This window comes from Antechinus flavipes, chromosome 5 (assembly GCF_016432865.1).
Source record: "Antechinus flavipes isolate AdamAnt ecotype Samford, QLD, Australia chromosome 5, AdamAnt_v2, whole genome shotgun sequence".
Classification (NCBI taxonomy): domain Eukaryota; kingdom Metazoa; phylum Chordata; class Mammalia; order Dasyuromorphia; family Dasyuridae; genus Antechinus; species Antechinus flavipes.
This window is the reverse complement of record NC_067402.1, coordinates 229,344,736-229,369,292: the sequence shown is the minus strand read 5'-3', so window position 1 is coordinate 229,369,292 and position 24,557 is coordinate 229,344,736. Positions and strand designations below refer to the sequence as shown.

The 24,557-nt window shown below is 37.6% G+C and overlaps 1 protein-coding gene and 1 long non-coding RNA gene across 3 annotated transcripts in view; one reads left to right on the top strand and one right to left on the bottom strand.

Moving 5' to 3' along the window:
- Positions 1 to 11,341: 11,341 nt before the first annotated feature.
- LOC127538907 (tubulin alpha-1B chain) overlaps positions 11,342 to 24,557 on the bottom strand; it is an 87,447-nt gene continuing 74,231 nt past the window's right edge. The window contains exons 1-4 of one of the 2 annotated variants that reach the window (XM_051962732.1): positions 15,820 to 15,917; positions 13,745 to 13,967; positions 13,502 to 13,650; positions 11,342 to 12,572 (exon numbers count right to left, since the gene is read on the bottom strand). In XM_051962732.1, coding sequence (XP_051818692.1) covers positions 11,592 to 12,572; positions 13,502 to 13,650; positions 13,745 to 13,967; positions 15,820 to 15,822 — 1,356 coding nt within the window. In that variant the 5' untranslated portion in view covers positions 15,823 to 15,917 and the 3' untranslated portion in view covers positions 11,342 to 11,591. Of the gene's footprint in view, positions 12,573 to 13,501; positions 13,651 to 13,744; positions 13,968 to 15,819; positions 15,918 to 24,557 lie in introns of those variants that run through there. The other variant, XM_051962731.1, reaches the window with a different exon arrangement.
- Positions 15,822 to 24,557, top strand: part of LOC127538908 (uncharacterized) — a 44,854-nt gene continuing 36,118 nt past the window's right edge. Inside the window, exon 1 of the long non-coding RNA XR_007947779.1 lies at positions 15,822 to 15,910. This is a non-coding gene — a long non-coding RNA (uncharacterized LOC127538908). The remainder of the gene's footprint in view (positions 15,911 to 24,557) is intronic.

The following is a 24,557-nucleotide window of genomic DNA, read 5'->3' as shown; positions in this document are numbered from 1 at the left end:
GCAAGAATGGAAACTTTAAAAACAGATTAAGCACCTATGCCTAATTACAGTATATTAAATGGAGGTTCAACTAGCATATTTCTCCTACCCCAATTCCAGAAATATCTCTGGGCTTCTGGGGAAAATTAATATTGCATCAAAGAATCATACCAAAGTTCATATGGCAAAGTATTGCAGTTGATCCTTCAAATTCCAAATTTAAAAAATACAATAAAATTCAAACAATTCCTTAATACAGTTGTTAAACAATCTCAAAATTCCAAGATCTTCTTTGGGGTCCCTCATGAATGATGAGAATCAGTCTCCCTGATATAAAGCTCTAATTCAGGAAATAAGTCTGAAGTTTTGAACAAGCAAGAAGAAAATGACTACTATAACGAATTATCATATATCCAGAAATACCCCCAGAATCATCCTAGAAGGAATGAATAATGATATAACAACTGCAAGCAAAGACATAAAAGAAAAAAGGGATTTTCCATTAGGACTCCATGAAAGGAAAGAAACAAAGGAATTGGAAAGAAAATAAATAATTCAGAATAGAAAGTAGTAAGACTTACCTTAGTAATGGACTCCCTGAAAATTAGAATAGATCAAGTAGAAATCACTGACTGTGAGACAACAAGAAATATTGAAACAAAGTCAAAAGTTCAAAAAAAAAAAAAGAGAAGAAAATGTAATGTATCTACTTTAAAAAACTGATCTAGAAAACAAGGCAGAGATAATTTAAGAATCATTGGACTTTCTGATAACCAAGATTTTGAGAACAAAACAAAACTAACAATCCTGAACACTATGAAATAAAAACTTCCCAGATTCATTAGAACCAGAGGACAATGAAAATTGATAGAATCTATCAATTAGCACCTGAAAGAAGAACTTGTTGATATAGTGGATAGAACTATGGATCTGGAGTCAAGAAGAACTAAGTTCAAATTCAGCTTCAGAAACAAACTGTGTGACCCTTAGGAAATCACTTAATCTTTGCCTGCCTCAGCTTCCTCAACTATAAAATGGGGCTAATAATAATACTTTGCTTCAAAGGATTGTTGTAAAGATCAAATGAAATCGGATTTATAAAATCCTTGGCACAATGTCTAGCACAGTAGGAGCTTGTTTCCTTTCTTCTTTCCTTGAAATCTCAGGAATGCCAAAACCAAAATCCAGAGCTTCTACAACAAATAAAAATATTGCAAAGAATAAGAAAGAAAGAGTTCAAGTACTAAGAAAAAGTAGTATGGAATATATAAGATCTAGAAATTTCAACTTAAAAGGGAGAAGACCTTAGAATACAATATTTTGAAAGGCAAAAGATATAGAGACAAGTAATAATCACTTACTTTGCAAAGTTAAGTCCTATTGTAGGTAGGAAAATAGACTTTTCATGGAATTATTGTTGTTGAGTTGCTTCAGCTGTGTCTGATTCTTTGAGATGTTAATTTAGGGGGGGGGTTTGGCAAAGATACTGGAGTGGTTTGCCATTTTCTTCTCCAGTTCATTTTATGGAACAGAGGATTTTAAAGCATTCCTGAGGAAAAAATCCAAGTTGAATAGGACCTCTGAAGTGCAAACACAATTCTTAAGAGAAACCTAAAAAAGCAAATTCATTTGAGCACTCAGAAGGGGCCATATAATTATATAGCATGAATATTATAATAGGGTCAGAAGAAATAAGTATCTCTTTAGGTACTTAATGAAGTTGAGGGAATTAATTATGAAAAAGGAGAGAAAGCAATAGATTGCTTTGATTCTAAGAATTTTAAATGAGGAAAGAGAAGGAAGGTAAAAGGATCATACTATTACAGGAAAGAGGAAAATGGAGATGGAGCTTGCTATTTCTCATAATTTTCATATACACAAAAAGTGTTTAAAGGAGAAAGAAGAAGTAGAGGGAGCAGGCATCATTCATACAAAAAATACTAAGAAGGGTTAAATACATGCATATTTTGGTATAACAATATTGTAGTTGTTTGTATTTACATATTATTATTATATAACATTCAGATTTGCAAAGTACTTTACAAACATATTATTTTATGCTCACAACAATCCAGGGAGGTAGAGATTATTATTAAATCCATTTTACTTTTTTTCTCTCAAAATATATGCATAGTTTTCAACATTCATCTTTGCAAAACTTTGTGTTCCAAACTTTTTTTTTTCCCTGCCTTCCCTCCATCTGCTCCCTTAAGAGTAAGTAAATCAATATATGTTAAATGTTACTTTTGAACAAACTGAATAAATTGAGTAAAAAGAAGTTAAGTGATTATCTAAGGGTCATGCACTTAGTATCTTAATTCAGATCTTCAATATCATAGATTCTGTGTACTAAATACTGTACCATATAGTTAGCTAGAAGAAAGTATAGAAATACAAAAAAAAATCAACAAGTAGGGATTGAGGGTGCTAATTAAAAAGGAAAATAATAGCAGAAAGAGAACAGCTACAAACAAAACAACTTTCCTGAGCTTGCAGAGAAGAATAAAAGGAAACTTTAAAAAGAAAGAAAAGTAGAAAATTAGAATTGGGGCTGAGAGGTAGGGTCAGGGAAATCCATCAATTGAGAAGTAGCTAAACAAATTATGGTAAATGAATATAATGGCATATAATCTGATTAAAAAAATAATGAAAGAGAACACTTCAGATAAAGTGAAAGAGCAGGACCAAGAAAACAATTTATACAATAACTAATAACATTAAGAAAAACACTGATCAAACTCTGATCTAAGCAATGCCCAACCAGATTTCTACAGAGCTGATATGTAGATACATTTTAGGTCATAGTCACTATGTGGATTTGTTTTGCATGATTATGTTTATTTTGGGATTGATGTTCATTCACATCAGAAGGAAAACATAATAGAGAATCTAAAACTCAGGATTAAGACTACCTAGTTAGAAAATGAGTCTTGACTGCCATGTGTTCATGGCCACTTGGAACTCAAGATAGAGAAAAGAACAAGCTCTCATTCTCCCACCATCTCCACAAGATCCAACTGAATCATTTTTTTTTTTTTTGGTTGTTGTTGTTGTTGTTGTTGTTGTTGTTGTTTGTTTTGTTTGTTTACTGGCCAGATTTCTGGTAGGTCAGATTAGGAAAGTCAAAACTGAATATGCTCTATTCAAATTCTTTAGTCAGTCACTGAATATATTATACTCTTGGCTCTGTTTTCTACATTCTGCATCATAGAAAGATTCTTAAGTCATTCTAAATAAATAAGGAATAATCATATTTTTCTTGCTCTCCAGGAAATGATCCTACGGCCTCCCTGTAAAACTATAAAAGATATTTTTGCTTCTGACTTAAAATCTTCAAACTATAATTTAGAGTGATTTCTTCTTTTAGAGGTGAAGGAAGGGCAAAATAGAATTAAAAAGAAAAATTCAGCATTCATTTATTAAAACATTCTTCTTTAAAAAAATTTTTGGGTACATTATTGTGCTTGTTTTTCCTTATTTCCTACAGCATTTGTCATTTCTGATAGGTGTGGTGTTTTTCTTCTTTAAAATAATAGTTCTCTCTGGGAGAAAGCAGGTTTCTCAGGGAGGTTTTCTGAAGGCAGTCTTAGTATCAGTTAAAAGTAAATAATCACTCAAAATGCAGCCAGCTGGTAAAAATGCAAACGTTTATTTTCTCCTTCCAAAATAGCCCAGTTAGTTGAGACCTATCTCTCTCCTTGGTTCTAAGAGCTCTTGCAGCTTTGTCCTTTGCTTCTGCCTCTGCTTTCTTCAACCTCCAGCCAGCACAAAGATGGAATGAATCTCTTCTCTTCTTCACTTGGGGCTTGCCTAGCTTTTTGGAGAGTCTTTCAGACCAGCTTGGTCTCAATGGGAAGTGCAGGAGCCCAGCCACCACAGTGGTGTGAGATGAAGATGAATCTGGTTGTGCCTCCGAGAGAGTGCTTCTCCTCAATTGAACTGATGCTCCCTTCTCAATCTTCAGCTGAACTCTTTTTGAGAGCCTCTGTCTGTTTCTTATATATGAGAAAGTGGGATTGTGGGATATCTCCCAGTGTGCTCTTTGGCCCTAAGAGCTTCAAGGGAGGTGTGAATTCAGATATCTCATACTAAATCCTGAAATCTCCCAAATGTGTGCACTCCAATGAGTAAAGGTGTGAACACAAGCATTGTATCAATTAGTTCTACTTAGTACCTTGTTTCAGGTTCTGGACCAAAACATCTCCTTGTAAGATCAGATCAAGGATGTTGAACTATGCTAAATTAGATAATTATTGTCTCTATCAACTCTAATGACTTAACAATTTGTAAAGATTCCAACAGATAGGTATGAAGTGGTACATCAAGGTTGTTTCATTTTACATTTCTCTAGTCTAATAGTGATTTAGAGCATTCCCTTCCCCCTCCCCAATGACTATAGACAGCTTTGATTTCTTCTGAAAACTGCCTGGTCATACCCGTTTATCAACTGAGAAATGGCTCTTATTTTTATAAATTTGTCTCAGTTTTCTATATATTTGAGAGATGAGGTCTTTATCAGTGAAATTTGCTGTAAAAAATTTTGATATTGCTTCATTTTTTTTTCTGAGGCAATTGGGGTTAAGTGACTTAAGTCACACAACTAGTGAATATTAAGTATTTGAGGCCGGATTTGAATTCAGATCCTTCTGACTTCAGGGCCAGTGCTCTATCCACAATATTGCTTCATTTTTATAATACCTTTTAGAAAAATATTGTTTCCTTGATTATCTCTTTTAATTAGGTTGTTTTTTTTTTTTTTTTTTGCTTTTATTTGTCTGAAATCATGATTGCTATGCCTTCTTTTTTTCTTACTTAAACTAAAGCATAATAGGTTCTACTCTAACTCCTTATTGGTGTTTGCGTCTCTTTCAAATGTGTTTCTTGGAAATAACATATTATTGGATTCTGGTTTCTAATCCATTCTGCCATCTATTTCCATTTTCTGGCTTAACTCAGCCCATTCACATTCATGATTACTGTGTACTTTCAAAACCTTGCATTCCAAATTTTTTTTCTCATTCTCTCCCCTAAATGGCAAATAATTCAATATATATTAAACGTGAAATTCTTCTACCCATATTTCTACAATTATAATGCTACACAAGAAAATCAGATCAAAAAGGAAAAAAAATGAGACAGAAAACGAAATTCAAGCAAACAACAACAATAAAAAAGTAAAAATACAATATTGTGATCCAATTCCCACAGTCCTCTCTCTGGGTGTAGATGGCTCTCTTCATCACAAGACCATTGCAATGGTCCTGAATCACTTGGCTGTTGAAAAGAGCCACATCCATCAGAATTGATTGTTGCATAATCTTGTTGTTGCAGTGCACAATGTTCTCTTGGTTCTACTCACTTCACTTAGTTTATGTAATCTCTCCAAGACTCTCCTGCTGATCGTTTCTTATAGAACAATAATATTCTATAACATTCATATGCCATAACTTATTCAGCCATTCTCCAACTGAGGGGCATCCACTCAGTTTCCAATTCCTTGACACTACAAAAAGAGCTGCTATAAACATTTTATGTGCAATTCTTTGTAATCCCATTTTGGGTTTTCTTAGCAAAGATATTGTAGTATGCCTTTTTTTTCTTAAGCTCATTTTATAGATGAGGAAATTGTGATAAACAGAGTTAGATGATTTACCTAGGGTCACATAATTACTAAGTTTCTGAAGCCAGATTTGAATCCAAGTTTTCCTCATCTTGGGCCAGCACTCTATCCTATGAACCATATAAGCTACTCTAAACTGATAAATGATGATTGTATTCAGTATTTATATTTATTCTCTATTTTAAAATTAACTTTAAGTTCTACTTTTTAAAATAAAAAAAGATATATTTTTTATTTATGTGTAATATATGTCATATTAAAAGTTCAGTCTGAAACTGAACAAAGTTAAGTCATCAAGCAAAAGCATCTAATATAGATTCCTTGTCTGTTAATGTATAAAATACTTTGCTCTGGGGGCAACTACTTCCAGGAGGGAGGTGTTACATATTATTAGCTTTTCTCAAGGACTTTCATTTTAAAACCATTTTCTTTTATACTATTATAAACTTGACAAAAATGGCAAATATGAACATTTCCCTATAGAAAGAAAAAAAAAGGAATGGTGAATCCTCACACTATAGTGAAGAAGCAAAGGACTACCAACAGGAGCTCTTGAAACCAAGGAGAGAGATAGGACTCTAAGAAAGCTAACTGGACTATTTTGGAAGAGACAATAAAGGACTGGACTTGAACTCCTGGCTGCATTTGAAGTGATTATTACTCTGAACTGAAACTAAGGCTGCCTCCAGAAGCCCCACAAGAAATCTGCCCCAGAGAACAATTATATCTTAGAGAGATTGAACATTACACTATGGTAAGATAATTTTTCTATATTGGCTTTATAAGACATTTCTGGAAGATGGCTAATCATATCAACTACCTAGAATCTGCAAAATCAAGCTGAGATATCAACTTCAGCCTTGCTTCTACTTGGTTAATTTCTATTCTTTCTCTTTGCAAAATTCCAACTTGAAGTAGCTTTGGTTTTGACATTTATTGATGAGTTTATTATTTTATCTGATAGAGATCTTCCCTTTCTGTTATTGATTCTTTGAAGTCTACTGACTGGTTTTTGCATACCATGAGCCTATGTTGAGCACATAATAAATTGTCAATTAAAAAGTCTCTGCATGTTTATTGTTAAGGGACAGGTCAGTTTTCTGAGAGCCTCCACAGCTGTGATCATAATATCTGAAGGAATTGCAAGGCAGCTTTTGTTGACACAGATGTTGTGGACTGGGAAGGAGATAAATTGGAGGCAGAGGGAAGAGGAGAGAGGTCAGACAACAGCAACTGCCTTTCAGTCTCCTTGTATGAGGAGACTGACAAGAAGTCTCACACTTCTTCCATTAGTAATCCCAGAAGGATCCATTCTGCAGGAGGAGATCCATTCTGCAGGTCTGGATTGGATCTCCAGCAGGCACTGTCAGGTAGCTCCCGTGTATTCCAACAGCTTCTGTATATTCCAACAGTTTATAAATACTATTGGCAAGAGTATCTATAAAAGAATTCTTGAATATTTTTATATCAATACCTTCAATTTGTATATATATGTATGCATATGTTTGTGTGTGTATAATTCAACTACCTTGCTTGTCTGTGTCTTCTGAAATTTCTTCGGTTTTATTAAATGATTTGTTGATGTTTTCTTTTTTGGGGGTATTATCAATAATTCTTTTCCCCTTTCTTCCTCTCTCACCTAAAAAAACAAATACCAAAATCCTACCTTATAACCAATAAGTATATTTGTTAGAGACATTTATCTCTCTTTGAAAATTGCCATGTATGCCATGTACGGTAGGATGGGCCCAGGAGGTAAAAAGGAGCTTGGTCTCTGAGGTAGGAGATTGTGTCTTGCAGGTGTTAAAGGAATTGTTAATAGGTTCCTTGAAATAGCGAGGGGTGTGTTTTCTTGATAGATCTTCACCTAGGATGCAGCACTAACTCCAGGCTCCCTTCTGCAGATCTATCTATGAAGTATTGAGTGGATTAGGTATGGGATAATCCCAGAAGAGAGAAAGTATAAATAGCTAGTTTGAATCAAACTCAGGGAGAGATGCAGACACATATTTGCACACTTGCTCTTGCCCTCTCTTGCTCTTGTTTCCTATTAACCCTTGCTGAGATTACTAATAAAGAAAGGCTGTTTTGCACCTCAAGATCAGCTTGTCTTTGTGTGTATCTGGAAATATCCTGAAGACTGGTATGTATGGCCCTGGCAGTCTAGGATAGTGTGCAGGGCCAGTCTGGCACATATACAAAACAAATCAATACATTGCCCAGCTCAAAAACCCATGTTTCATTCTGCCATGCCTTCTTTGAAAAGAGGTGGGAAGTGTGATTTATAAAGAGTCTTCTGGGGCCATGATTGCTAATTACATCGATTATAGTTATGAAATTGTTAACAGTTGTTTTCTCTTATAATATTGTAGGCATTATATAAAATTATTCTCCTTGTTCTTCTCAATTCACAATAAATCAGTTCATATAAGTCCTTACAGATTTTTCTGAATCTGCATTTTTCATTATTCCTTTCAGTGCTAATAATATTCTATAAGAGGGGTGTCCCAGTTAGAATTTCAACAAAAGTTGGAGAGTTGGAGAAAATAAAGAAAAAAATACTGGAATATAAAGGGAAAGGCCTTCAGATGAAAAGAATTTGCCTCCCTGGAAAGACTCTGAAGCTTGAATGGCTTAGTGACAGATGAAGTCAATGATACAATATAACTATCTTAAGGATACAGCATACATTCATATCTTTGTCCCTGGCTGCTTATCTGCATAAAATCCCCAAAGCAGTATGAGAAGTGGAACTAACTGAATTGGAACTATCATGCAAGGTAGAAAGTCTTATTCAGGAAAATAACTTTTGAACCTATAAAAATTGTTTGAATCCAAATCTCTTCTGCCACCTGTCTGCAGATAAGAAACAATTTCAGAGTATTTCCTAGGGAGCTAAAGGAAAGAACCCTGTGTCTATCCTTGCCTTAGCTAGATAAGCAATGTAGCATTCTTCCAGTAAAGAACACTGTAATATAACTAAATAGAATGTAAAATCACCCAGCTGAGGCAACCACAAAAGGTAGAAAGATTCTTTGGCTTCCCATTGTTAAATAAACCTGTAGAGTTCAGTAAGTTAACCTGGATAATATAGAGACACCATTGTCTGAGAAGAGCTGAGTGGCTAACTAACCTCCTTGGGTCAGTCTGGCATTAACAGCCCAATTACAAAGAGATCCACCTGACCTGGTTCAATGAGGACACAGAGAGGAGCAGATAAGCAAACTTTTTGATCCAGCTCAGCATCAGATTGACCTGAGCTAAGATACCAAGAAAAGACTAGCTGAGCCTCCTGTCTGCTGGAAACATGATACTCTTTAAAGAAACAGCCCAGTTCAGCATCAGGGTGATAATGTCATACTTGAAACTTTGGAGAAAAAAATCAATATGGAAAGGAGATTCTGCGAATTTGGACAGGAAAAATTACATCTTTATTTTCATTAACCTCTACTTGAAATATAATATTTCCTTTATTATGAATGTAGGCAGCAAAAGAGGTAGCTAGTGGTCCAATGGATAGAGTGCTAGCCTAGAATCAAATCCAGCCTCAGACTGTCCTACTAGCCTGTGACCCTGGGCAAGTCACTTAACCCTGTTTGCTTCATTTTCATTTGTAAAATGAGCTAGTGAAGGAAAACTACTCCAGTATCTTTGCCAAAATAATCCCAAATGGGATTCAGACATGACTGAAAAGACTGAACAATAATGAAGCAACAAAAATTATTCCAAGATGGGGTTCATGGGTTTTACCAGAATTCCAAAGACCTCTATGACACACAAAAAGATTAAGAACCCTTGGTCTTTAATTTTCTTTCTATGATTTACCTCTGTTTTAGGTATCAGGACTATATTTCACAGAAGTTTGGCAAGATCCTTTCTATTTTTGCAATTTATGTACATTAAAAAAATTAGTAAATTTGGGGAAGAGGTGGGGGAATATGATAAGTCACATTTTAATCATGTTATATTTGTGATGCTTTGGAACATGATGGTAGAGATATCTAACAGGCTGTTAGAGATATCTAGTGCTTGGAAAACTGGAAAGTATTCTGATAGAAACCATGTATAGGCCAATATCTTATACCATTTACCAAAAATAAGGTAAAAATTAATACATATTATAGACAGAAAGGGAGATAATCATAATTAGGACAAGGAATATATTACCTATCAACTCTTAGTGGTTACAAAGAATCAGAAATTGAGGGGATGTTCATCAATTGGGGAATGGCTAAGTTGTGCTATATGATTGTGATGGAATACTACTATGCTATAAGAAATAACAAGCAGCTGATTCTCTTCTTTGAGAAGAATGAACAAAAACAAAGACTTGCATGAAATAATGCAGAGTAAAAAACAAGAACCAAGAGAACAGTAAATACAGTAACAGCAATATTGTTTAAAGAATAACTATGAATGACTAGCTATTCTAAGGATTATCTGCATAGAAATAAACAAATTCATGAGAACTAATGAAATCACCTACAGATTGGAGAGGTTGTTGTTGATCCTTTATTTTGAAGAGGACCAATGACATCACAAGGGTGATGCTTTGATTTTCAAATAACTTAGATTTGAATGAGGTAGAAATGTGCAAAGTGATCAGCTTCACCTTCTTCAGAATAATTATAGTCCAGTAGCAAGACAAAAATCAAGCTGAAGGACAATGACCAAGGTTGCAGTGGATGACCTTGGCCTTTCTAAATTAAGGTCTCTCCCATGTCTTAGTTTGTGTAAGGCAATATCCATAATTAAGTATTAGGTAAAAATTGAGATAAAAGTTAGAATACTTTATAAAATATTTGGGGATTTGGGAGCTAATTTTTCCTAAAAGCTGGGATAATATACTTCATATCCTGTGCAGTTTTTGTTTGACTTCTTGAGATATAGCTCTGGAAAACAGGCTTTTAAAAAAAATAGTGAAGACATGGGATAATAGGGTAAAGGAATAGTAAGAAATGTGAGGAGTGTCAGAAAACCAAAGGAGGAATATTAGAGAAGAGGATTATAAAATTTAAAAAGTTGCAGAGATCAAGAATGAAAACTGAAAAAAAGGCTATCTTAATTAGCTGTTGCAATCATTGGTAATCTTGACTGAAAGTTTGTTGACTGTTGGGTTCAAAGTCAGCAAGCAAGCACTGAAGTGAACAGTGCAATTAAGGTTTTAAAAATATCTATAAAAGGAAAGAAAAATACTGGATACTAGCTTGAGGGGTTAACATGGTCAAGTAAAGGTTTTTTAAATATAAGGAAGGCAAATGTTTGTAAAAACAAAAACTTTGTTTTGTGGGCCTTTAAATAAAGAAACTTCATAGCCCTGGGTGAGGGGGATAATCATCCTCAGCTCCCGCATCTGGCCCGCAGTAGTTTGAGGACCCCTGGAAAGCAAAGAATGACTCATTACCAATGTCTCAGTAGTATAATTTCCTTCTCCATAAGATCAAAGAATTTAAGGTACCTCAAGAGTTCCTCTAGTTCAATACTTGTTTTGCAAACAGGGAAACTGAAAAGGAGTAGGTGACTGGCATAATCCCAGTAAGTTCATGGCAGAAACAAAATTTCTCCAGTATCCCTTTCTCAAATGATAAGCCTACCAGAGAGCACTATTCTTTTAAGAACCAAGCAGACAGCCTATATTAGTACCCAAAATTAAATTGGTAGGAGCACTCAGAGAACAGGAAGTAGCACAACACATTTTAAGGATCAGATATGTCATTTAAAAGACTAGACAGAAGTCAAGACTGCATTTTTCTTTAAAGCCTTTAATTTCATAGACATGATGGAATTTTTTTTTAACAGACACATGAAAAACTCGTGACATGATCATAGTTTTGATAGCGTAGACAAACTAACTAGACAGCTAGCTTTTCTATCAAGGTTGCCTTCATACCATCATGGAGCCTTCTCAATAGTTGCCTAGATTACAGATAAGCTAAGTGTTTAGGTTGATGAGTTTTGGATGAGACATGCTGCAGTTGTATGGAAGGGATAGCTAATACTCTTCTCCTTCCTCTTCACCCTCTCCTTCAACAGAATCCACACCCACCTCCTCATAATCTTTCTCCAGGGCAGCCATATCCTCCCGTGCCTCAGAGAATTCTCCTTCCTCCATGCCTTCCCCTACATACCAGTGCACGAAGGCACGCTTGGCATACATCAGATCGAATTTGTGGTCCAGGCGAGCCCAGGCCTCAGCAATGGCTGTGGTGTTACTCAACATGCACACGGCCCGCTGTACCTTGGCCAGGTCACCTCCAGGAACCACAGTGGGAGGCTGGTAATTGATGCCAACCTTGAAGCCAGTTGGACACCAATCCACAAACTGGATGCTACGCTTTGTCTTGATGGTGGCAATAGCAGCATTGACATCTTTGGGAACCACATCACCACGGTAGAGCAGGCAGCAAGCCATGTATTTACCATGGCGAGGGTCACATTTCACCATCTGGTTGGCAGGCTCAAAGCAAGCATTGGTGATCTCTGCTACAGAAAGCTGCTCATGGTAAGCTTTCTCAGCAGAGATGACTGGGGCATATGTGGCCAGAGGGAAATGGATACGGGGATAGGGCACCAGGTTGGTCTGAAATTCTGTCAGATCAACATTCAGGGCACCATCAAATCGGAGAGAGGCAGTGATGGAGGACACAATTTGGCTAATAAGGCGATTCAGATTAGTGTAGGTTGGGCGTTCAATGTCAAGGTTTCTGCGGCAGATATCATAGATAGCCTCATTGTCTACCATGAAGGCACAATCAGAGTGCTCCAGGGTAGTGTGAGTGGTCAGAATGGAGTTGTAGGGCTCAACTACAGCTGTGGAAACCTGAGGGGCTGGATAGATGGAGAATTCCAGCTTGGACTTCTTGCCATAATCAACAGACAGACGTTCCATCAGCAGAGAGGTGAAACCAGAACCAGTCCCACCGCCAAAGCTGTGGAAAACCAAGAAGCCTTGAAGACCTGTGCATTGATCAGCCTGTTAGAAAGGAAAATAATAGCAAGAATCAGTTTAGGTACTAGGCTACATTCTTACTCTGTGTTTTCTGCATTTACTTTGTTTTTATTTTCTGCTACCAAAATTGTAACTTTTGGATTATGGACTACAAAGAAATATCTCAAACCAAACTGATTTGGTAAAAGCAATTCCACTCTACTGAGGGAGGTCCTTATCATCATCAGACCTAAATCCACCTTGATTTATTGAGTTTATTGAAAGAACAACTATTAGCTCTAAATGAAACAATGTCTCTAGTTTCCTTCAGAGAAGTATTTGAACAGCTATCCTTAAGTACAACTACATGGATCTAGCCACAGACCCTAGGAATCTAAAGATAGATAAAGAAAGAAATTTTGTTTCCTTGGTCTTAGACAATATGCAACATACTGAAAGATATTCTCTCTTCCTAGAGCAACCTCACAGAAGTCTTGTTTAATTTGTACTTACGTCATGTTTAATGCTAATTTCAAGGAATTCGCAGGATCTTAACTATAAAAATTGTCCAGGCCAGCAACACTTCTAAACTCAAAGATGTCAAACTAATATGGATAGTATTTTAGATATTTTAAGACTCTTTCCCAATTATTGGGAAATTATGTAATTATCTTAAAAGAATTGCAATTTTGGGGGAACAAGAAGATAGGATTCCAGAAGTCTACACAGCTGTCAGTAATAGTCAACAAAAAACAACAGTCCTATCTCTAAAAAACAGTTGGCTTAGTACAATTGTCAAGGTTACCCATTCTGGTGAGATTTGAAATCTTCTGTTTAACTGCTGAACAATTATTTTAGGAATCCATTGTTGTGTACAACCACAAATTATTCCCCAAATTGCTAAGTTTCTCTATTCTTGACTCATCATAACTATTAGGATTAAATTTTTATTTTCTTGTTATCCTTATATTTACCAGCTTCCGAATCCTGTCTAGAACCAGGTCAATGATTTCCTTGCCAATAGTGTAGTGCCCACGGGCGTAGTTATTGGCAGCATCTTCCTTGCCAGTGATCAGCTGTTCAGGATGGAAGAGCTGGCGGTAGGTTCCAGTACGAACTTCATCTAGGAGAAAAAAGATATAAACATAATTATGGTCAAGGGAAGGAAAAAGAAATGTCATCTTAAGGAAATCTTTACTGTTAATGACTAGACTCACCAATGACAGTTGGTTCCAGATCTACAAACACTGCTCTGGGGACATGTTTGCCAGCTCCTGTTTCACTGAAGAAGGTATTGAAGGAGTCATCTCCTCCCCCAATGGTCTTGTCACTTGGCATCTGACCATCAGGCTGGATACCATGCTCCAGGCAGTACAACTCCCAGCAGGCATTGCCAATCTGGACACCAGCTTGGCCAACGTGGATAGAGATGCACTCACGCTATGGGATAAAAGCAAAGAAGTCCAACTTTGTAATGTGTCTCATATTACAGAAAAACCTGCATGACTCTTGAGAGAAATCCCAGGATTTCCAAAGTTCTCATAACAAATTGCATTTATAAAACATATTTTAATTTTTCAAAGGCTTAAAAATCCAACAGTGGGTACCAAGAAGTTCTATAAAATAAATATTTTAAAATAATCTTATTATGGGAGTTTATATGGCAGGAAAACAGAAGGAAAAAAATTGTCAAAGACATAAGTTTTGAAAAATTGAGTTCCCTGGAACCACCTACTTTCTCATCAAGATACTTGTGCTACCAACCCTACCTACAAAGAATTTGGGGGCTTAGTAAGACCATTTCTCTTGTTTTTACTAAATAGGGGCTTTTCTTTTGACTTCATATTGGAATCAGCATCTTCCCTTCAGTCCTCATACAATAATTCTTTTTGGAAAGTGAGAATATGCTGCCATTTCCTTTGTACCATTTTGTAATTTGGCCCCTTTCTGCTGGCCAAGAACTTTCATATTTCTGCAGTAGATAGTCTAAAAATGGAGCTTAGTCACGGCTTCCTGCCTGTGCACGTGTCCATCCTTCTACCTCTGCAAAGGAAGACCAGATTTGTGAGAAGCAACCAGCACAAAACAGGAAACAAGGATAGAATTGCAAAGAGGAAATGTCTGGCCCTCAGACGTAAAGGGGAGAGGAGTTAGGAGGAAGAATGAAGGCTCCTGTTCAGAGCAACTGTACCACCCTCCTCCCTACAAAAAACTGAGGCTGTCCACGTCTGCAGAGGCTACTTTGGCCCCTCCCACCTCTCTAGGGAGGCTCTGCACAGCTCATCCCCTCCACATCTGTCCAGGGCAAGGCAGAGGATTATCTCCGGCCCAGATCTGGAGCCAGATCCGATTTCTGCTCTCTTAAAATCTCCCACTCCTGCTTCAGCCGTCTCCTCCCACCACCTGCTCCCACTCGAATTCCTAGCACTGAGAAAGCTAGTGAGGCCGGGCCAGGGAGGAACAGATGGCCTTCCTGCTATGAGATGCTATTGTCCTTCCAAGGGTGGCCTGGAATTGGCAGTGCGTTCTGCCTGGGGTCAGGGGAACACAGGTAGGGAGGGCCCTCACCATGCTACTTATGCTATTTTTCATTAGATTAAGTTTTTTAAAAATTGAAAAAAAAATACAGGGTATCACCCACTACCTCAGGGGAGGGTCTTTCTCAGGGACTGCGGTTTTTGCAGCCCAAAAATACTGCAGAGGCGCGAGCCCGCGAGCCGGGCACGCGCTCTACGCATGTGGGCGGTGCGCTCGCGGACGCGCGACTGGTTTTGTCAGTCAGGCTCTTCAGCCATAGCCTGAAAGAGCCGGGAGAGGCACCGGAAGCTAGAGTGGAGGCGCGAAGACTAAGCCTGGAGGCGCGCGCGACAGAGAGAGGGAGGGGGAGGGGAGGAGCAGGGCGTCGTCCTGGGCGCGCGCGGGAAAAGACGCAGCAGCCAGTGGCCAGAGCTGAAAGAGTGCGCGCCCCACCTATCCATGCAAGTCAGTGGGTTGCGGAAGCTCCACGCCGCATTGCAGTCGACAGCGTAGCTCTGGGCATGAAAATGGGGCCACCCTCCCTCTCCTTTTCTTAGTCCAATCAAACCTTTTATCAAATAGCCCAGTTCTAACCAGAAGCCCCCCCCTAACATTTTTCAGCCTCATTCCTTCCATCATCCGCCGTCCCCACCCCCACCTTTCTTCCCCCAGCCTCCAGCTTTAGAGAAGGAGACGGCCCTCCTAACCTGAACTTCCAGTCCCTGTGCACCCCGTCCTATCTATAACCCACCCCTATCCAGCCTTGGTCACTCACCATGGTGGTCAGTGGGTTAAGCAGCGACTATGACGGCAGAAGCAGAGATACCCGGGTTCTCGTTACAGCCCTCGACAAGCTAAGAGTCGAGGTAAGTAACACACTGAGATGGGGGAGGTGCAGAAGCCACTTATATGTCAGCTCCGAGGAAGGGGCGGGGATAAAACGGCTAGATTGTCCAGCTCCTCCTTCTATGGGCCAGGCCAATGCTCCAAACCTCCATCCAGGCTAAGCAGCTGCAGCTGCAAAGGCGGGGCGCCTCTCCCTAAGCCCTGGATATGGAGGCGAAATCCGATTCCCCACTCTAGCTGGGATGGAGGGAAGCACCCTCTTCAGTTCCCGATGAGCTCAATTCCTTTATGGCTCAGAGACTTGGACATATTAAAAGATAACTCAAATTAAAAGCACCAAACACTCAGTGGAAATTCTGAATTTATAATAATCCAGTAAGCCCACTACCTTCAGCCACTAAAGCTCTTAATTTAGTAGACTTAATCCTCAATCATCAGAGAAGTCATCAGTCATCATGAGGGAAAGATATGAAGTGCAGTAGAGCAAACAATACATGTGAATATAGCCCTTGCCTATGTAGTTGTTCATTTGTTGAATCCCATTTCCATAGTTTCTGTCCTGTCTTGGAAATTATCTAACCTTTCTCCCTAATCCTCCTCCCCCAAACAGATTTTAGACACACTCTGGCACAATTCCAGACTTAGAGCCAAGAACTAAGTGATTTTGCTAAATCATAGACCTGACTTCCCCTACCCTTCTCATTCAGTAAACTGAAATGTAAAGTCTTTTGTTTGACATTTAAATTTTTTTCCCATCTTGGTTCCTTATCTTACCAGTGTTTTTATGTTTTACTTTACATATTATGTATTTTTAAAACATATTTATGCTTTGCTAAAGTTATACTTCTATACTTATACTTTACTTCACATATTCTATGATCCAAATATATTGGCCAACTTGCTCAAATACAACCCTCTCATCCCCCATCTTAATGTCTCAATGCAAAACTATCTCTGTCTCTATGGTGGGAATGTTTTTCCTCCTTCTTTCCACCCTTTAGATTCCCCACCTTTCTTCCCAATCAGCTCAAACACCATCTTTTTTCTCTGTTTTCCCACTCAGTTGCCTTCCTTTTTAAAGTTACTTTTCATTTACTCTTGTGGTAACTAATTATTTACTTGCTGCCTCCCACTTCATTAATTTTTTTATTTTATTTTTTCAATTGTATTTTATTTTTTCAAATACATGTAAAGATAGTTTTCAACCTTCATTTTTATAAGATTTTATGTTCTAAAATTTTCTTACTTCCCACTCCCTAAGACAGTAAGCAATCTGATACAGCTTAAATATATGCACTTCTTTTAAACATATTTGCATATTTGTCATGTTATGCAAAAATCAGACCAAAAAGGGGGGAAAAAACCTAAAAAAAAACAAACAGTGAAAATACTGTTTCAATGCACATTCAGTCTTCCTAATTCTCTCTCTGGATTCGAGTGGCATTTTCCATTCCATATCTATTGGAGTTGCCTAGAATCACTACATTGTTGGGAAGAGCCAAATCCATCTCAATTGGTCATCACATAATCTTGTTATTACTGTATACAGTGTTGTGGTTCTGCTCACTTCACTCAGCATCAGTTCATATAATTCTTTCCAGGCTTTTTTGAAATCAGCCTGCTCATCATATCTTATAGAATAATATTTCATTATCTTCACATACCATAACTTATTTAACCATTCTCCAACTGATGCTGTTTTCCACTTTAGAAAGGTGTGATCCTGGGCAAGTCATTTAAACCCAATTGTAGAAGAAGGAGGAGGAGGAGGAGGAGGAGAAGAGTTTGTTGTATTCCCAGCACTTAGCCTAATGTTTGGCACATAGTATGAGCTCAATAAATACTTTTTGGTTGAAGTTCATATTCCATGTGTGATGGATGCTCCATGTGTGAGTTATCTTCTAAATATAGTATGTCTCATCATCTCTTATTCTAGAACATAGCTATGAAGCTATTGGTATATTTGAATTTAGTTCAGTTTTTGAGTAGCTAGATCTCTGGTTGGAACATCCCTATTTTGTCCACCTTTATGTCCTCAGTGTTTGGAACTAGAGTATAGCCAACTTTTCATAACTATGGTATCCTAGAGGGTAACAAATTTTCATTTATTTCCCTAATCCTCATAATTCTGAGTTGTGGTACTCTGAGATAAAAACCAACATTCCTTGTTATGTATCTCCATATTCTCATCTCTATTTAGCTTTGCCCTAGCTTTTCTCAGCATCTTTCCTCCTTTACCCTCTGCATTATTCTCTCTGAAACTTCTATTGATGAACAATTTTTCTTTCCTTCCATATCTATTTCACTTTTTTCCTTATGGGGCTCACAGAAATCTGCCAGTAGTAGATCTTTTGCTCCTATCATTCATTAATCATTCTTCCTTTTAGATTCATTCCACCTATCTGTATTACCTCATCCAAAGCTTGATTATTGGAATCTACTAGCCTCTAGCTCATTTTCCTTTCTTTATCAAGTGTCGGACTCATTATTGATTGTATCCCAACTTCTGCCTTTTTATTTTGATATAGATGTTGATATCCCCTCAGAATCCTGCCTACCTTGTTCATTAGTAGTGACAGCTGATATAATCTACATCTTTCTACCTTACTCACCCACAGAGAGGGTCATTTCTTAACTCCCACCATTACCCATAATGGGACCATTCTGAACTATAATATCTCCCTCTCTGATGATAATTTTCTTTTTAAAGCAAGTATTTATATATTGGTTTCACCACTGTGGGGAGTAGAGGAGACACCTAGAATTTCTTATAGGAGGAAGAGATTTGATGAAACCTGGGTAAAGGACAAAGTTTACACATAGATGTACAGATTTCAAGATTTCTCATTTTCTTTTCCTTTGATCTTGAGAAATATTTTTATTTCACAGTACAACGAGTAAAGAGATTCATGGCATTCACACTGGACCTCCCAGTTTGTTATATAGATATGTAGTAGTTTGGTAGTCAAATTCCAGGTTGCTGTGCACCTTTTAATCTCTATCATGAACACAATCATAACCAGCATTGGGACATGTAACACCTGTCCTAAGGCTATTGGCATGAGAATCTTTCATTAGTGGAGAAGAATACCTTCTGGAATTGATGAGAGGTGAGAGAGCTTCAGTTCTCACTTTAGGGAATTTAGGGACTTGGAGTGCTTCTTTGGGACTTCCCCCTTCAGGACTCCTCAGGGTCAGTCCCAACTTTGGAACTGGTCATACATCACGTTTTCTTCCAGTGTTGAGTTGTCTTCCATAGGAAGAGGCCAATCCTATTTCAGGTTGCTGAATGAAAGCATGCCGTCTTGGTCATGTCTGTTTCCAACTTGCTACAATAGAGATTTTGGGGGAAGAGGTTCCCCTTTACCAGGACCATTTTTCTTGGTTAAATTGAATTACCTTATTCCCATGTGTCTAATTTGCATACAGTTCTAGCTATATTTCTATTTTGCAGAGCTCTGTAAAGAGATTTTTTGTGTAATATGAATAAAACAAAAGCAGGAAGAGGAATAGGCAGGTTGAGACCAATCATTGAAAATTGATCTTCTTCTAGAGGAAGAAGGGGCTAGAGAAGACATATGGGGTTCACAAGGATACAGTTAGGAGAGGTAGGCAGGGACAGACAGGCATGTGTGGGACATGGAAGACCCCTTCCAAAATGATTACTCAGAGATCACTCAAAGTAGAAAACAAAAAAATTGTTTATTAATTCTCAAGAGAATAAGCAGTCTCACCACAAGATAAGGGAAAGTGAAAGCTCACAATAGGAGGGCTAAAGAGTTAGTAAAGATACACAGCTTTTATAGATTTTGTTACAAGAGATTATATCACAAGTAAGAGAGCATTGAGAAGGGGAGGGGGAGGCATCTAATTGGTTGTTGCTATCTGGAGAGATTGGAATGGAAGTTTTCTGGCTTAGGCCTTCAGGCTTTAGATCATTGAGCCAACAGTGATCAAGCTAATAGACTAAATATTGATAAATGTCAAACACTGATAAATGTCACCACTTAGGTTAAGTAGATATAGGCCTGGACATATATTTATGCAGGTCATAGGGAGACACAGAAATAATGAAAATAAAATACAGAAAAAGAATTCACACATTCCTGTAAATTCTTCACCTTATCTCTCCATTCCACACAGATAATATCTAAGTATTGACAGATGGGGTTGGAGAAAGGAAGCAGGGCAACAGTCTCCTCTCTTAGCTCCAGAGTATCAAGCCAAACCCTGATCTGGCTACAGCCACAGCAGTGGCTATGACAGTCTCTCTAAGTGTCCATTCTTCTGCTTTCATTTGGAGGATTTTTGTTGTTGTTGTTGGTAGTGGTGGTGATGGGGTGTGTATGTGTGTTTTTCTTTCTTTCTTTTTTTTTTTTTTTGGTGGGGGCTGGAAGGCTGGAGCAGCTCCCCTACTGTTCTACATCTACTAAAGATTTATATTATCTAATTGTATTACTGTGTCTTTTTATTCTTTCTTGATTCACTTTTTTTATTTTATTCTCCTAAATGATTTTTCCAAAATTTCTCTTCTCTCTTAAAGCTTCCATCACACCTATTCTCTTTCTCAGTAAATATTTTTATGCATTTTGTTGGGGAAATTGAAGTCATTTTTATGCGCTCCCTCATTTTTTTCCCCTCTAACCGCCATCCCCTCACAACTTCCCTCTTCCAATGTCTGAGATAGATATGATTAAGAACAATATCTCTACTTGTGACAGCAATCCCATCCCTTTCTATCTGAATCTTGACCAAACATTTCTTCCCTTTTAACTTTAACATTTTTCTGTCTCCTAGTACCTCCCCTATTACTTACAACCATAGTCAGATCTACTCCCATCCTATTTGAATCAAGTATACAAATGGAAAGGTGATGTTTGTTTAGGACAAAAGGTTATTTTTTTTTAAATTATGAAGCAGAAGAGCATTAATTTTTTTCCCCCCTTGGGCAATTGAAATTAAGTGAGTTGCCTAGGGTCACATAGCCAGAAAATATTAAGTGTCTGAGGCCACATTTGAACTCAGGTCCTCCTGACTTCAGGCTGGCGGTCTATCCACTACACCAACAAGCTGCTCCAGAAGAGCATTTTTAAAAAGGATATTTCCATTTATAAAGAAAGCCAGAAAAAATTTGTTTATAGAATAATGAACATATTTATTGTTTTAATTCTTTTTTAAAATTAAAAACTCCCTTTCACTTTCCCTCCACCCATGTTAAGAAAGCAAGAAATGCAAACTCCCATTACAAATCTGTATAGTTAAGGAAAATAAATTCCCTTATCCATATCTGCAAAAAAGTGTTCCAGTCTTCCCTCTGAATACATTATCTCTCTTTTAGGAGGTAAGTAGCTTGTTTCATCATGAGACCTCTGAAGTTGTGGCTGGTCATTGTGCTGATCAGAGTTCTTAAGATTTTCAAAATTGATATAAACATATCACTTATTAAAATATATTAAATTCATTTTATATCCCTATAGATTACCTTACTTCTCTCCTTCTACCTAAATAAAATCCCTTCCCTTTTAACAAATAAAAACACTCAATCAAAACAAATTAGATTGTGTCTGAAATTATAAATCTAATTCTGTACCTATAGTCTATCATCTTTGTACTTAGAGAACATTGCTGTTCAGACAATCAGTAAGCACTTGATAAGCAGGAGCTATGTGCTAGTCACTCTTCTAAGCACTGGTGATATTAAAAAAAAAACAGTTATTGCTCTTAAGGAGTTCATCTCATATTGAGGAAGGCAACTTGAAAACAACTTTACACAGGAGTGGGCTGGAGACAGCCTGTAATAGTTTGTGAGAACTGTTTATTTTTTAATGTGATTTCAGCAAACACTACAAATCAGCACTTGTTTTATTGTTTTATTTTATTTTCAACTCTTGGAAAAAAACCCAAGCATTTCCATAACACAGTAGAATAGAAAAAGATGCTTTCACATAAAATTGTAAATCTACCACTTGATTTATTGTTTTGTTGATTGTTTAGACTTAAGAAAATGGTAAAGAAAATGTCAGTAATGTAGATCAAACTATGTAGATCCTGTGTTTTGTGGGAGAACCAATTGTTAAATATTTATTAGCACACATCTGTGAACAAATAAGATGTATATACAATACATTAGAGCTAACTACAAAAGAAAGGTGTTAGTATCAAGGAGAAGTAAACTTTTAAAAGTATATCATGCATACCTCTGGGGAGGAGAGCTGTCTTTTAAACATTTACCAGCATGATAGTGTCAATCAAGATAGCAGTGTAACAGAAAGCAGTATGATGAGCTCCATTTTATGATCTCTCCCAACATATCTAAAAAGTGCACTAGACTGAATCCTTATGGGAAAATCTAAAAAATAACAAACAAACAAACAAAAAGACAGTGAGTTACTTGTTGGAGTGACAAGGGGAACCCCAATACACACTCACACATTCTCTCTCTCTCTCTCTCTCTCTCTCTCTCTCTCTCTCTCTCTCTCTGACTTGGGCGGGGGAGGGGGGTTGCTAACCTCTCCTCTGAGAGACTTGCCCTAGGGAATCAAGATAAAGTGATTCTGTTATCTGGATGGGACTAGTTAAGTTCAGGACCATTGAATTGGAGATTAGCCCAGAGACACTCATTCAATTCCAAGATTTTCTATTCTGGTTATAGCTCAAACTGCACCCAGCCCCCATCAAGAGCTTCCCCCAGCTTCTAGCCTAGGCTTCAATTATAAAAAGCCAACTTGGGCTCATTTCTTGCAGAGGACCTAACATGCCATGTCGTGCCAAGGAATCTCTCTCTCCCCTTGGCTTAAGCTGCAACCCCCTGCCCGCTGAAATGATATTCTCTTTCAGTGTTACTCCCTCTTTATCTTTATCTCTCTGTTTCCCTAACAAGACCTTATTCACATTCTCTGCTATAGGATTTCTCTGATAGAAACTCTGTCTGCTAGAACTTCTCCACTAGAAACTTTATATCCCTCTGTCAGGACCTTGTCACCAAGGAATTCAGTCTTTCTATTCATGCATAGTAAAGGCTGATTTCCCAGTACCAATAATTAACTTCTTTTTGCCAGTCTAGCTTTTCGGGTTCATAAATTTCTTTACAAAGGACCTCTGTGCCGACTAATGGGGTTCCCACAACTCCGTGCCCTGCACCAAATGCTAGGGGAATCGAGGGGATCCTGCGCCAAACCTCATCATTTGGGGACACAACCCCAAACCTCTTCATTTAACTCCCTGACCTCCAGGAACCTTAAACCTCTTCATGTGGTTCCCTTACCATCGGGATCGAAGGGAAGCAAACCTGCCACTAACTTCATAAGGAGCATTTAAAGCTCACAAATCCCCAATCTATTCCTAGGATCCTAGAATAAAACAATATTCAGTACTCCCAAAAAAGCAGCAACCAGACCACCCTAGACCTTCCTTCCAGATGTGTGGCTGAGCTCAGCCTAAACATCAAGTCTGAAGCCAGGAAGTGGGCTGGAAGAATGGACAAATAAACAACAACAACAAAAACCTCATAATAATGAGTTTTTACAATGGCAAGAATATTTAAGATAACAAACCCAGTAGAAAAAAAAATGACTCTATAACATTCATAAACAATGCCTTGGATAAAAATATCGCTTGGGCACAAACTTATCTAGACTTTTTGGAAGAGTTTTTCAAAAAAGAGTGAAAATGTTTTTATAAATGGAATGAGAATGCCCAAGGGAAAAATATGGAAGAGAAATTAGAACTATAGAAAAAAGAAAGAAATGAATTAATGACTTTGTAGAAGAGGTACAAAACCTTGTCCAAGCAATAATCTGCCTGATAATTAGAATGGACCAAAAAGAAGCCAATAATTCCACGAGACAATAAAAAATATTAAAACAAAATCAAAATGCTGAACAAAATAGTAGAAAATATAAGACATATCACAGCAAAAACAACTGACCTGGAAAACAGATTTAGGAAAAAAAAATTTAAGAATGAATCGACTATTCTGGAGAGCAATCTGGAATTATGCCCAAAAAGTTATCAAACTGTGCATACCCTTTGATCCAGCAGTGTTTCTATTGGGCTTATACCCCAAAGAGATAACAAAAAAGGGAAAGGGACCTGTATGTGCCAAAATGTTTGTAGCAGCCCTGTTTGTAGTGGCTAGAAACTGGAAAATGAATGGATGCCCATCAATTGGAGAATGGCTGGGTAAATTGTGGTATATGAATGTTATGGAATATTATTGCTCTGTAAGGAATGACCAGCAGGATGAATACAGAGAGGCTTGGAGAGACCTACATGGACTGATGCTAAGTGAGATGAGCAGAACCAGGAGATCATTATACACTTCGACAACGATATTGTATGAGGATGTATTCTGATGGAAGTGGATTTCTCTGACAAAGAGACTTAACTGAGTTTCATTGGATAAATGATGAACAGAAACAGCTACACCCAAAGAAGGAATACTGGGAAATTAATGTGAACTATTTGATTTTTGATTTTCTTCCCGAGTTATTTTTACCTTCTGAATCCAATTCTCCTTGTGCAGCGGGAGAACTGTTCGGTTCTGCAAATATGTATTGTATCTAGGATATACTGCAACATATTTAACATATATAGGACTGCTTGCCATCTTGGGGGGGGAGAGGAGGGAGGGAGGGGAAAAAAATGAAACATAAGTGATTGCAAGGG